Source organism: Anticarsia gemmatalis, chromosome 27 (genome assembly GCF_050436995.1).
Source record: "Anticarsia gemmatalis isolate Benzon Research Colony breed Stoneville strain chromosome 27, ilAntGemm2 primary, whole genome shotgun sequence".
Lineage (NCBI taxonomy): Eukaryota > Metazoa > Arthropoda > Insecta > Lepidoptera > Erebidae > Anticarsia > Anticarsia gemmatalis.
In genome coordinates this window covers 4,794,843-4,808,481 of record NC_134771.1, presented here as the reverse complement: position 1 = coordinate 4,808,481, position 13,639 = coordinate 4,794,843, and the positions used below count along the sequence as shown (strand labels likewise).

The following is a 13,639-nucleotide window of genomic DNA, read 5'->3' as shown; positions in this document are numbered from 1 at the left end:
TGTTGTAGGCAGCTTCCAGTCTCACTGGATGCAACTGAATACCAGTGTTTTACATGGAGCGACTGTCTATCTGACCTACACAACACAGTTACCTGGGTTATAACACGATACCCTTCGATAAGACTGGTTGTCAGACCTTCAAATCTTCGAAAATTACAGCCGGGACCCACTCGTACCTCCGAAACACGGAGGAACTCAATACGTATAAGATGGTCACCCATCCACAGAACAACTTCGGCAAGCGTGGATTTAACACACTACGACATGCTACATGAAAATGTATAAGAAAATAAAACAAGCGCATGGACTTTTACATATAATAAACAAAACAAAACAGCACTAACATCACTAAACACGAATAATTTTAGTTCCCGGCTCCCATTTGTACGAGTTTATACCAGTACGGACTTTCTTAACGATATTGTCTACGACAGACGGCTTTTTTATCGTGTCGACCGACGTATACACCGTGTTCATTGAAGGATCACCGCTAAGACTTACATCAGACTTTCGCCGAGATATCTCGGTGTAAGTGTCTTGCGAGCTGTTTTGGCTCAAAGTAGAAGCAGTGTTAATTCTTCTGAGTCGAGTGGCTGAGCCAACACTTTGCACGTTGATTCTCCCGTCTTCGGAGACCATGTCGATTCGATTGGATTTGGTGTTCAGAATGCCGGCGCAACTGTGGAACTTGGAGAATTTGTCGTGAACACGGTGTTCTAGGTCCACGTGCAGGCTTAGTTGGCGTCTGAGGAAAAAAATAACAAGTAACTTAATTAATTATAACATTTTTATATCCCTTAGGTTGTTAAAATCATGATATACTTAGTTATGTACGGGAGAGAAATATTAGTGCTATTGGGAGAGCACGGGGGATGCATTTTCTAGCAGTGGAACATGTCTAAAAGGATTGAAAAATGCAGCGTGAAATTCAGTGATTGATTCGTCCGAATCCGTGGAAAATTTAGATATCAATGACTTTGAGAATTGCGTATTGCTTAGAAATTGTTATAGATCTACCGCTTCAACACTGAAGGAAAACATTGCGAAACTCGGTATCATTCTAGAAAGCAGTTTTTAAGCACTTTCCGTAACTACCAACCTATAGTCAAACTTCTCCCCACAAAAATGGCAGCCAACTTGCGAGTTCGAGGTTCGTCTCAAACTGGTTTGCGACTCTCCAGAATTATACTTCAGCCGTGACTCCTTGCGGTTCAAGTTCACACAACTCACGGTCCTTTTGTCCGAATCCGAAGTTTCCTCCGCAGTCACAGCCGTTTCAGTCTTCGACTGATCGAGATCCGAAAACCTGTTCTTGCGAATTTCAGTCAGCATTTGATCAGGATCATTGATTTTCTCGAAAAATGATACTATTTTCTTTAGTTTATCTTCTGGGACCTCGCATTTAGTGACTTCTGGATCGGTTTGCGTGTTATTCATCTTGTAAGATGAAGGTCTGACGGGTGCGGAAGAAGATGTGGGGTCTGACTGTAACTTCGTGATTCCAATGTGTTCGTTCTCATGAATGAGCTTGTCGAGTTCCTTCTCGAAACCTTCGTGACAGTAGTGGCAGATGAACCGCCGGCCAACGAAATGGCACAGGTTGAGGTGATCGTTGTAGTTGATTATACCTGAAACATTTTCAGTTCGATATTTATTTTATAGCAGTCTGCCCTTTAGGATAAAGAGTTTAATTAATTTTATAAACCGAGACCGGCTCTCAGAGTTAACAATTTGACAATCATCTTCCAGACCAATTTTAATTCATATAGCTTTAAATATGGAAGTTTGAATCCCTACAGAGTACAAATATACTTTGCAACTCATATACTATGTAACCATTCATAAACAAGCTACTACCCGACCTAAGTAACTCTAAACATGTAACTTCTTACCATAGAAAATCATCCTACAGCCAACAATGGGGCACTGCCGCGGCGTGGTATCCATCAAGCAGTTGCGCTGTACAGACTGAACATACGTCAATATCATCGGACTCCTCACGTCTCGCAGAGCTATCTCCGACTGGATCTTCTTCGGACGACGCAGCCGGCGGAACCTGATCCCTCGACGCCTTCGCTTCTCACACACACCGTAGTTATAATTATGAGTGATGTTGTTATCACTTGCCGCGTACACGTGGCCGTTTGGCAAAACATAGTTCTTGTAGCATCTGTCTTGACGGAGCCCGAATAATCTATGTATGAAGCATTGGAAACGCGTCAATCTACGCTTCTCATTCATCACGAGGTAAGGAATTGGATGCTGTTCGCTTGTCTGCGTGTATTCGCATTCTTGCTCAGCAACAACGCTAGGACAGCGAGTAACTACATTCTCTTTAGAGTCTTGCGTTGCCGCGTACTTGTAATCTTTTACGTCGTCTATTTGAGTAGACGTGCAAGACTGCTGGGTCATCTTCAAGTCTCTAATCACAGCGGTCGCGATAGACTCCTTCTCTGTGTCCTCAACAGCCGAATGTTGCGTCACATCTCCGCTCGACACTTCAGTAGTTCCAGCGCAAGCGTCCGTCTTAGTTCGGTGCGAACGCTTCTTACGCCTTTTTTTAGTCTGTATTTCTTCTTCCAAGTAACCTTCAGTTCCATAAGACTCCGGCAGAATGCCGATCACACTCGCATCGTAAATTTGAAATAGTTTTTTTAAACATTTGTATTTTGCTTTAAGTACTTCGTGTTTTTTCTTAGGTACCCATTTAGTGGTGTTGTATTCGTCCTCACACTCGTTTCGCTCCGGTATGCTAGTTAGAGTTGGTTGTTTTTTGTACATGCCGCGGAACCAAATCACAAAGCTACAAATAATTTTGATCGCAAAATAGAATATGACACTAGCGAATATTTCGCAATTTCGATACGGTATCATAACTGTACTGCTTCGCAAAATGTAAATGTTGGTTTTTTAATATTGTTCTTGTTTCTGATGTGTGCATAGTCTGTGTCATTTCTGCTATGAGGTGTCAATTTCGAAAATAGAAATTTGTGAAAAATAATTGTGTTTTTAATGGTTTTCGTGAAACCAGTGTTGAAAGTTTATATAGAAGCAGTTACTTCGTGTGATTTTAATTGTTAATGGTAAGAATAATTTAATTTTCTACCCACTTGTTTATAAACGGTATGGAAAAAAGCTGAACTGACTTCTCACAACAACAGTTCGTCCCAAATTCACGGCTGACAGCATTGCGAGGGACCACCATGAACTGTGGTCGATGAGTGCGTGTTTTTTTAACAGGCTCATGAGCATGGTAGGTTCGATTCCCACTTTTAACAATTATTTTAGTAATCCATAAATAGTTTTATATGATTTAGGTTTACATTGTAATCGGCCGTTAGTGTATTTGTCCCCAAAATATAACTTGTGGGTGTCTTTTTTACTTAAATGCCTACATTGCTTTAGCAGCTGTAGTAGATAAGTAATAAGAAGAACAAGATATAGTATCAAAATGTTTATTTACAATAAATATAACACATGTCACAATTAGTAATCTATTTAACGTAGACAATAAATAACATTTATTTAATAATAACGCATTATTTTAGTTTTATCCGAATGCATCGTCGGGCATCAACAGACCTGGAACAAAAACAACATAATTATAATAAATGCTTTAAAAATTAATAAAATTATTATAAATGAAAATTTTTGAATTGAATTATAGAGATTTACAGCATTATTTGTGGGTCGCAAACGCAAAATTTGTTTGTTTGTCTGCCTATCACAATTATACCGCAGTATTGATTTGGATTAAATGTAGCCTGGAGAAAATTAAAGATACATCAAGCATGCGCGTCTTATTATCCCAAATCTAATCTAAAGCTAAAAATGTATTTAAGGTATTACAGTTATTTATTACAGGTAGATAAACTTGCAAGACGAAGCAACACCTGTTGAAGAATAATATTAAGTCGGGGATAAAGTCTTTTCGCATTATAGTATGTATGAACTTGTAATAAAATCTCTTTGGCTTCAAGAATCACAAATGAGTATGTTCATTAGGTTTCTTTCAGTGAGCTCGTGAGGTACCCAAATATCGAGCTTTTTTTGTGTAGAGAAAAGATTTTATTACAAGTTCATACATATTATAATGCGAAAAGACTTTTTCCCCGGCCTAATATATTTCAGACTAACTACAAATCATTCTCATCCTTATGATATTTGATATACGAAAATAATTGAGTAAATATTCGCGTATTGAAGGAACAATTACTTAACTAGAAACAATTTATAAAAATATGCATAAATAATATTACCTGCTATGCAAGCTGTCATGAAACATATACCGCAGCCAGCGAAGAACGCTCTCAGAGCAATCTGAAATGAAAATAAAATTCACGTTTAGTAAAGTCTTTAGGTACGATGATTGTTCATAAATAAGGGTGAAAACACTGGCATCTGTAACACAGCTTCGGCTAGCATAGATGTCTGGACAATGTGTTGATATTGTAACAGATTTTATGTCAATAAAATATTTTTGATTGATTTTGATTGATTGATTGATGCCAGACACATTACTTTTGTTTAGACTGTCTTTTCTATTTATATTAAACACGAAGTTGTAGGCAGAGGTGTATGTGCGAAATCCACCCGCTTATACATTGGCAATGTATGTCCCATTGTAATAAGGACCGAGCCTTTGTAAAAAACCAATAATACTATGTTATTCTACTCGAACCTGGGACCTCGTGGTCGGCAGTCGGATACACCGCACCACAGAACTAACATACCTAAAATCACGCCTTCCCATATGGGTAGGCAGAGACCAGATATGGTTTTTGAGGCAGACAAATAATCTATAAACATACATTTTATAATATACTTTTGTCCGCGACTTCGACCGCGTTTTCATACAAACTTTCCTCCCCTATTTTACCCCTTTGAGGGTAGAATTGATCAAAATCCTTTCTTAGCGGATGCTTACGTCATAACATCTACCTGCATGCCAAATTTCAGCTCGATCCGTCCAGTGGTTTGGACTGTGCGTTGATAGATCACTATGTCAGTCAATCACCTTTGAGTTGTAATAATTAGATCAGGTACTTACAGAAGACAGTGTCTCCCTCTGGGTAGGCGCGATGGCGGCGATGGCTCCGATCATGATGCCAGCTGACCCTGGGTTAGTGAACCCACAGAGAGAGTACGTGGCGATCAGCTCAGCGCGCGGCTGCGAAGGTAACACGAGACAAATAATTAAAGCAACTGTACTGGCTTACATTTGAAGGATTAAAATATTGTAGGTTGTTTTATACGTAGTGTAGGCAGATAGTATAAACTTCTCTGTCGTCTTTTCTGTTAAAGGGTGTGACCCTATCCAATAGTCCAATGAAAATTAGAAACAGCCAATCATGGGAATCAAACCCGAGAATCGTTATTAGCAGCCATATATCACATCAGCTTCAATTTCATCCGTCTATTTAGCCCTCCTTTAAATACCTGCCTCTGAATATGCCTTTTTTAATTAAAATTTTTAGTGCGAGAAAAAGAGACAGCTTTATACTGCTCGTATAGCATTGTCCCTTTTACTCGCTGAAGACTGCTATAAGGTGTCAAAGCCCTGTGACCACTTCCACTGACTGTAGCTCTCCAGGTCTTCAGGGAGTAGAATCTAATACTAACCGACAACAATCCCTGTGCCTTCATCTCTCCCATTCTCTGGTATGCCACGAACTCGTTGACGATGGTCTTCAGACCGATCAGAGAGCCCACCAGCTCACACTCCTCCCATGGCACTCCTGGGAAATAAAGAAATAAATATTAAACGGATTCCAAGAAGTAAATTTAGAATACCTATTGGGAGAAGGCATTAGATGTATGCATACAAACATACATAAAATCACGCCTTTTTTCCATATGGGCGTTCAGAGACCAAAGAATTTGAGCATTAGACGTATTTAGATCGAAATATGCTTGCAGTTTGATCTATGTGAGAGTGTTGGATTCACATACTGGTTAAGAAAAATAGGAAAAAGTCACGTTTATTGTATTGGGTATAGATATATTGGGTATAGTATATTAAAATGTTTAGCATATCTTCTTATAACGGCAACGGAAATACAAAATTTGTGAAAATTTCAGCTTCCTAGCTAAAATTTTATGAGATACATCCTGGTGATTGACGGACAGACGGACGGACTTTGGGTACCCTAGAAAGATATACCAAAATGTCCACTCACCCATAACCCAGCAGAGTGGTATAAACACCTTCCCCAGTATAAACTCGAGGTTAATATCAGGGTTACCGAGCAACCCGCCGCAGTAGCCCAGCACGCCGTTGACGAACGCGATGAAAGCGACAAAGGCTATGATGTTGGCCACGATGTTGAGGATCAAAGAGATGCCGTTGGTTGCGCCGCGGGTAGCCGCTGATAATGCTGACTGGTCTTGGCTGAAAGTTTCATAAGAATAAGATTATCTCCCGATTTTGTGGCCACTTATAAGATGATGGGGTCCCACGTTTTAATCGTGATTGAGATAGAAATGTTTCTGAGTTTTTCTGGAAACATGTTCGGTTTTTTAGGCAATTGTGGAGTTTTCGATGTCTGATGGAATTCTAACTTATCAAATGACCTGGTTTATGGCAATAGACTGGCCATTATCATGGGACTTTCCCTAAAAACAGTGGAAATCAGGTGACTGCCAGCCTCTGCTGCTAACTCCTTCAAGTAGGTATTTCTTCAAAACATTTACAAAAACAAGTCAAGAAAAAATATTTGCGCAAATCAATGACACGTCTTAGCAACGTCGCTTTCACTACCAACTTATAACGTTCAAATATACTTAGATATTTTTTTACAGTAGATATTTCAACTATTTCAAATGATTCATCTTTATGCAAATCCACTACCGTTTTTTGCAATACAAACTGCTATGAGCAGAAAAGGAGCTGTAACTAGGGAGTACCAACCTAACAACCGGCTGTATATTATCGACCGTGGTCAAAGACCGCCTGGTCTCCGGCATCATGAGCTTGGCGTAGCAGATAGCAGCTGGCGCGGACATGACGCTCGCCGTCACCAGGTGAGCTGGCTCCGCGCCGAAACCGATGTACGACGCGAGGATTGTACCTGATGGAGTACATGGAAGTAAGTAATTTCTAAGTAAATCAAAATTATACGCAAAAACAGTTTTAGCTATAGTATGTATAATATAGTATTGATTGATATGTGATATTGTGCAGCGGTTTAGGTCGCCACGCCAATACCACAGCAACTGGAGGTCGTGGGTTCGATTCCCACACGGAACAATTATTTCAAATCTGTCCTGTGGTAGACTTAATTAGTAGAGACATGATATATCTTAGCGAAGTTTACTTAAATATAAAAGATTAGAGACTGCCCGCGACTTCGTCCGCGTGAAACCCTTCCCGTGTTAATCCCGATCCCTCGGGAACTCCGGGAAAAAAGGAGCATAAGTGTTATTCTGCTTCAGCTACCTATATACCAAATTTCATCGTTATCGTTTTTAATATTTGTGTGAAAGAGTAACAAACATCCATACCTACATACATTTTCACAAACTTTCGCATTTATAATATTAGTAGGATTACACATGCATGTTATACCCGAAGGGTTCGGCAGGGGTCTGTGAGATGCCTAGATTTCATGTAGAAGACGACACTTGGTAGAATTCATGACAAAGTCGTCACATTGTACAATTTTCCAGGAATTTTCATGCAGGAGATGTCACATGGTAGAATTTTCCTAGTGGTTTTTATGTAGAAGACGACACATGGTAGATTTTTCCAAGAAATTTCATGGTTTTGACGTCACATGGTAGACTTTTCCAGGAATTCTCATGTAGAAGAGGTCACATGGTAGAATTTTCCACGAATTTTCGTGGAGAAGACGTAACATGGTAGATTTTTCCTGGTTGATTTTATGGAGACGTTATCACATGGTAGAGTTTTCCACGATTTTTTATGGAGAAGGTGTCGCATGGTAGAATTTTCCAGGAATTTTCATGGAGAACCGTCACATGGTAGAATTTTCCTGGCTGATTTTATGGATAAGTTGTCAATTGGTAGAATTTTTTAGGAATTTTCATGTAGAAGACGACACATGGTGGAAATTTCCAGCAAAATTTCATGGAGATGACGTCACATCGTAAGCTTTTCCTGATAGAATACATGATGAAGTCGTCACATGGTAGAATTTTCCAGGTAGATTGCATGATGATGTTGTTGCATGGTAGAATTTTCCTGGAATTTTCATGGAGTAGACAGCACATGGTACAATTTTCCTGGAAGATTTTATGGAATTGACATCACATGGTAGACTTTTCCTGGTAGATGTCATGATGATGTCGTCGCATGGTAGAATTTTACAGGATTTTTTTTGGAGTAGACATCACATGGTAGAATTTTTCAGGTAGAATTCATGATGAAGTCGTCGCATGGTAGAATTTTTCAGAAATTGTCATAGAGAATACGTCCTATGGTAGAATTTTCCTGGATGATTTTATGGAGAATACGTCACATGCTAGTATTTTCCTGGTAGATTTCATGATAACGTCGTCACATGGTAGAATTTTCCGAGAATTTTCCTGTAGATTTCAACCTATGACGTAGGTATACTCTAAGAAACGATTTTGCTGAATTCCACCCCTAAGGGGATAAAATAGGAGGTGAAAGTTTGTATAAAACTTCTTAGATTTTCTACTGACTGAACTGAAATTAACCTAGATTCACACATAGGATACTTTTTACAACGGCAATTACAATTAAAATATAATCTAGGTCAGTTTGTAGATAATTGGAAATAATCTAGGATTGTCTGCACATAGGTATTATAATTATTGATGATATAAGATGCTCTTGATAATAATTGTTGAAATTGCTAACGTGATAATTATAAGTGTACATGTATTTTGTTAGAAAATTAGGTTAATTAGTTTTAAACTAAACGAATCTTAAATTCTTTTATTTAACACTTTTATTTGCTTTGTGGTTTTTGGTGATTTACACGGGAATAACGAGAATTTCCACGCAGACGAAGTCGTGGGCGGCTTCTAGTTAGTTATTAAAAGTACTCAGGACTTACCAGAGACGGTGGCGAACCCAGAGGACATGACGACGAACAGTTCCGAAGGTGTCAGCATCGCGAGGTATGGCTTCACCAGGAGCACTGACTCTGACTAAAAGAAAGATACATTTTTATTAACTATTTCTTATTTCATCATCAGCCTAGCATTTCTTCCAACCATGTTGGAGTCAGTTTCCAGTCTCACCAGATGCAGCTGGATGCCAGTATTTTGAATAGAGCGACAGCCTATCTAACCACCACAACCACAACCTGGGTTATACTTAGGTCACTACTTATATTTTGAGCCTTGACGAATCTGATTGTTTTAGACCCCATTTGGTGTTTTCATCGTAAAGTTTGACCTTTTTGACTACTACATTCCTAAGAAAGTTTTAGAATCTGTGCTGAAAATATTTTCAATATCGTCGATCGAAAATTGTAAGTGTGCGGGAAAATGGTATTAGGATGTTAACATTTTCTTGCAAATATTTTTTACGACTTTCAACGTGACTTATAGAAACAGTCGTGTCTATATCGACTTATTTATTATTCTGGCGATAAAGTCCGATCTTTTAAAAATTTAAAACGCTAATATGTAGAGTTCTATCATGATTATTTTTTCCTCACCAATGAAATTCCTGAAGGGCGTCCAAGGTCACCAGTTGTGTCCGGAAAAATCGATGCTGTGCGAAAATTAATTATGCATTTTCGTTTCCTGACACATCAATAGATCGATACAATCCTATACATTATTTCCACTCTTAGATATAAAATATTTGGAGAGAACATTTCCGTTTAGAAGTTTTTTTCTAAATGAGCCAATTTTTTTTCTACAAGAATTCGCAAAGGTACTCGCGCCGATTAGTGCGAACAAATGCTTGAAAATTCTATCGTTTTGCTTCAAAATACGTGTATCAAATTGTGATAAAACAGGGATCTAGGATATAATGCGCATGAGCCCAAAAATAAACACCAGTCGACTTTATGGAAGCTTTAAGATGAACCAAATCCAGAAAAAGTTTTTCGCGCTCGAAGCACTTTGAAACAAATAGTCCCTTGATTTTTTATAAAAACTTTATCACGGCCCAAAATGTCTTTAGAAAAATGTAGAATGGTTAATTCTTATTGATTTACAATCAAAAGTTTACCGAAAGACTGGTTTAAAATATGGAAAGACCACAAAATCCTACAGGTCGAGTGCCATAATGACAATGCCCGCCCTAACGCATCTTGTTAAACAACCGGCTGTTATGAGCACGAAAATAATCGAATAAATTAGTTTCTCGCCATACACTACAGTTTGACATCAAATGACTTTATTGAGTTCCAAAACGTCAAGAATAAATAGCATTAACCTTGATTTTTCATCGGCACAAGAAACAGGTTATGCTTTTAAACACCCTGTTTTGAAGGGTCTTCGGGAAAGAAAAAAAAATATTTAAAAAATATTTCGATCAGATAAAAATTTATCTAGATCATGCACAAGAATACCCGAGAACACGATAAAGTAGTTTTCACTCACATATTAACCGTTTTTCATAGTTAGGCTCAAAATATAAATAGTGGCCCACGTAACACGATACCCTTCAGTAAGACTGGTTGTCAGACTTTCAAGCTTCTTCGTCAAAGATCTTTAAAAATCACAGCCTTCTAATTCATAATTACATCTGATCTAAATCTTATTCACTGCACTACTATTTATCAAAATCAAGAGCTTTTTAATAAATAAAAATAGTGAAAGAACTACTACACATTGGTGAATAATTTTGTCACTTGTCGACCCAATAGCAATAAACAAAAAGATATTTTCATACAAAGTACGATTGGAAACGAGACACTGTCTCACTGCAGGACACAGGTCACCTCCTGGAATGAGGGAGGAGTTAGGCCTTGAGTCCACCTCGCTGACTAATTGCTTGTTGAAAACTTTGCATTCCTTCAAGACCTGTGTTAAACAACTCTCATTCATGCAAGGTTTCATCACGATGTTTTCCTTCACCGTTATAATTATTTCTATACGTCTTAACTTCGAAAAGTTTGTAGTCTTATCGTAATTTTGACTATTTGCTTTTATGGTGAATGCCTAGGCTCTAAATAATTAAAAATATTGCACAATAGGCGTATTTCACAATTTTAATAAACCATTGGTTTAACTTGTGCAATATTTGTATAGTATTTTAGACAACTTTAATACAAGCTTACGTTCAATTTTATAGTGCAATAAAATTGTGCAAACTTATTACACAATTTTTTTTTTATTTGAATAGCTTCCGTGGCACTGTGGATATGGTCGCCACACCACCCTTAGTTCATCAGGAGGTCGGCAATTCGATTCCTACACGGAACAAATATTTGTTTCGGGTCTAGTTGTACTTTGTGTCCGTTATTTGTATGTTTTGTAAAAGTCTCCACGACACAAGAGGAAGTCTTAGTGCAGGAGTCATCTATTCAAATAGGAAATATTATGGCAAGTCCAAGGTCTTAGACCACAATATCAAGGGCCTTTTAAAGAAGTAAAGAAAGAAGAGAAATGTTTTTACAGGTTGAGTGTCTTAAACCATATCTCTAAAAGTTTTTTAAAGAAGTATCTATATTTATTTATTTATTTATTGTATTTTTACAATTTACCTTAATATGTTAACTAGTTTTAGTTTTTCTTTTAGTTTAGTTTTTTTAGTTTCAGTTTTCTTTTGCTAGGTACTCACCATGCCCAAAAACACGTTGCCAATGGCAATAACACTCTCACACACAGTCGTGCCGGTGGCAGCTCTCAGCAGCTGACCCAGCTTGAGACAGAACCACTGCAGAGCGCCCCAGAAGAATAAGATCTCCACTAACATACTGAAGAAGAATATCACTGGCAGTGTCTGGAAGAAGAAAAAAATCACTCTTATTATGAATGCCAAAAGGTATGCTTGTTTCGTTTCTGCGCCAAAATTAAGAAATCAAAGTCGATTGATAGCAATGTTTGGAAAATAAATATGAATACGCCTTCAATCACGCCTTTTTCCCATAGAGGTAGGCAGAGACCAGAAAACGCCACTCGGTACGATTCATATCCATACATGTTGTCATACAGAACCGGCTCCGCTTATATTAATATATAATAAAAATACAATGACATTACGTATTAAGCCAGGGTAACTCACACTAAAAGCGAAGACTCCTTCAGTCCTGACAAGCAGGTCACCAAACGCGAAGGCAGCGCCATCTACACCGTACGAGAGGAACGTAGCCACCTGAAAAAGAAAATACAAAATAATACTCAACCAAAAAACGTATTTATGTACTTGTCATTTTTCAATTGTAACGTCTTATGTATACAATTATGTAATAAAATCTTTATCAAAAGGTGTGGAACCCTTAGTAGCTAAATACAGCTTGGACATTTTGGATCTTTTCTAGGGCTGCTTATAGGTATTGTAGGCAAGAAAAATACCCTCAGAACCTCTTTTTGTGTCATTAAACTATATGTACCTTATCAGAGAAGCACTGCAATGCAGCGCGTCCCGGCGTCCATCTGATGAAGATTACACCAAACAGGAACTGAATCAACAACCCTGCGGTAACAGTGCTCCAGTTCACGCGGCCAGGGTGAGCAGAGAACACGAAACCTGGGTAAAAAAGTTAAATTTGTTAGGAAAATTTAAAATTTACAAAATACCAGTGCGTATTCTAACGAAAACGAAACTTTGCACAAAATCTCGGTTAATTTTGACTACGGTTGCATTAAATTTCAAGCTTCGTTTGATTGAAATTTTAATCTTCTAAACCTACTTTAAATCCCAAAAGTACGCCACCAAAAATTTATTTAGACACATGATAGTTACTAAACATCAAAATTTTAACAAACTTCGGATTAAAGAAAGAAATGCAGGTCTGCATTCCTACTTTAACAAATTGGTAAAAAAACCCTGGGCAATTTAGCACGAAGAAGTGAAGGCATATTCAAACTTTAAATGTATGTATGGCAGATTTAGAATTTTAATTTGGGAGTAGTAAGTACTTAGTAATGTTTTGGGTTTCTACCGAATACAGTCTATGTACGTCAGGCTGGCCCGGCCCCATGGAATTTAATAATGAGATTGTTATCAATCCAATGTACCCGGGTATACTAATATATGTAACACCTTCATTTTCAATGTAACTCTTTTTAAAAGAAATTACGTGCACTTCTTAGTGGCCGGGCCAGCCTGACGTTTTCAGCCCGGCCACCTTGTTTCCCACTAATCTACAAAAAATACTGGCAATATTGTGCTACAGATGAAATGTACCCTATAATTTATACATATGTAACACAAAATCGAATCCTAAAATGCAATAGCATACGAAATATTAGCGGTTGCAGGTGGCCGGGCTGAAATTATTTCGTTAATATAAAACAGTAAAACTGCAACACCTACCAAAAACTAATACCAGTACATAATGAGATATAGAGATATAGAATACATGTAACGCTTTCATTTTAAATTATAATACATATTTAGAAAGAATAATCACTTGAAATTATATTTCAGCCCGGCCACCTAAAAGCGGTAATATTCCCTAAAATCTTATGCCAATTTGTACAGTAAAACCTGATACAGCTATGAAATGAAAGTTACATTCGTTTC

The 13,639-nt window shown here is 37.8% G+C and overlaps 2 protein-coding genes across 4 annotated transcripts in view; both read right to left on the bottom strand.

Moving 5' to 3' along the window:
• Positions 1 to 341: 341 nt before the first annotated feature.
• Positions 342 to 2,874, bottom strand: LOC142984675 (uncharacterized). The gene is made up of 4 exons (XM_076132428.1): positions 1,893 to 2,874; positions 1,100 to 1,628; positions 604 to 745; positions 342 to 522 (listed from the first exon to the last, which is right to left on the bottom strand). Exons 1-4 carry the CDS (start codon positions 2,872 to 2,874, stop codon positions 349 to 351), a joined length of 1,827 nt encoding a protein of 608 aa, XP_075988543.1. The 3' UTR covers positions 342 to 348.
• A 571-nt stretch (positions 2,875 to 3,445) lies between these two features.
• LOC142984610 (putative transporter YutK) overlaps positions 3,446 to 13,639 on the bottom strand; it is a 28,390-nt gene continuing 18,196 nt past the window's right edge. For all 3 annotated transcript variants that reach the window (XM_076132350.1, XM_076132351.1, XM_076132348.1), the window contains 10 exons: positions 12,504 to 12,640; positions 12,176 to 12,265; positions 11,732 to 11,893; positions 9,045 to 9,138; positions 6,911 to 7,070; positions 6,180 to 6,391; positions 5,623 to 5,738; positions 5,051 to 5,170; positions 4,260 to 4,320; positions 3,446 to 3,582 (listed from right to left, as the gene is read on the bottom strand). In XM_076132350.1, coding sequence (XP_075988465.1) covers positions 3,551 to 3,582; positions 4,260 to 4,320; positions 5,051 to 5,170; positions 5,623 to 5,738; positions 6,180 to 6,391; positions 6,911 to 7,070; positions 9,045 to 9,138; positions 11,732 to 11,893; positions 12,176 to 12,265; positions 12,504 to 12,640 — 1,184 coding nt within the window. In that variant the 3' untranslated portion in view covers positions 3,446 to 3,550. The remainder of the gene's footprint in view (positions 3,583 to 4,259; positions 4,321 to 5,050; positions 5,171 to 5,622; positions 5,739 to 6,179; positions 6,392 to 6,910; positions 7,071 to 9,044; positions 9,139 to 11,731; positions 11,894 to 12,175; positions 12,266 to 12,503; positions 12,641 to 13,639) is intronic.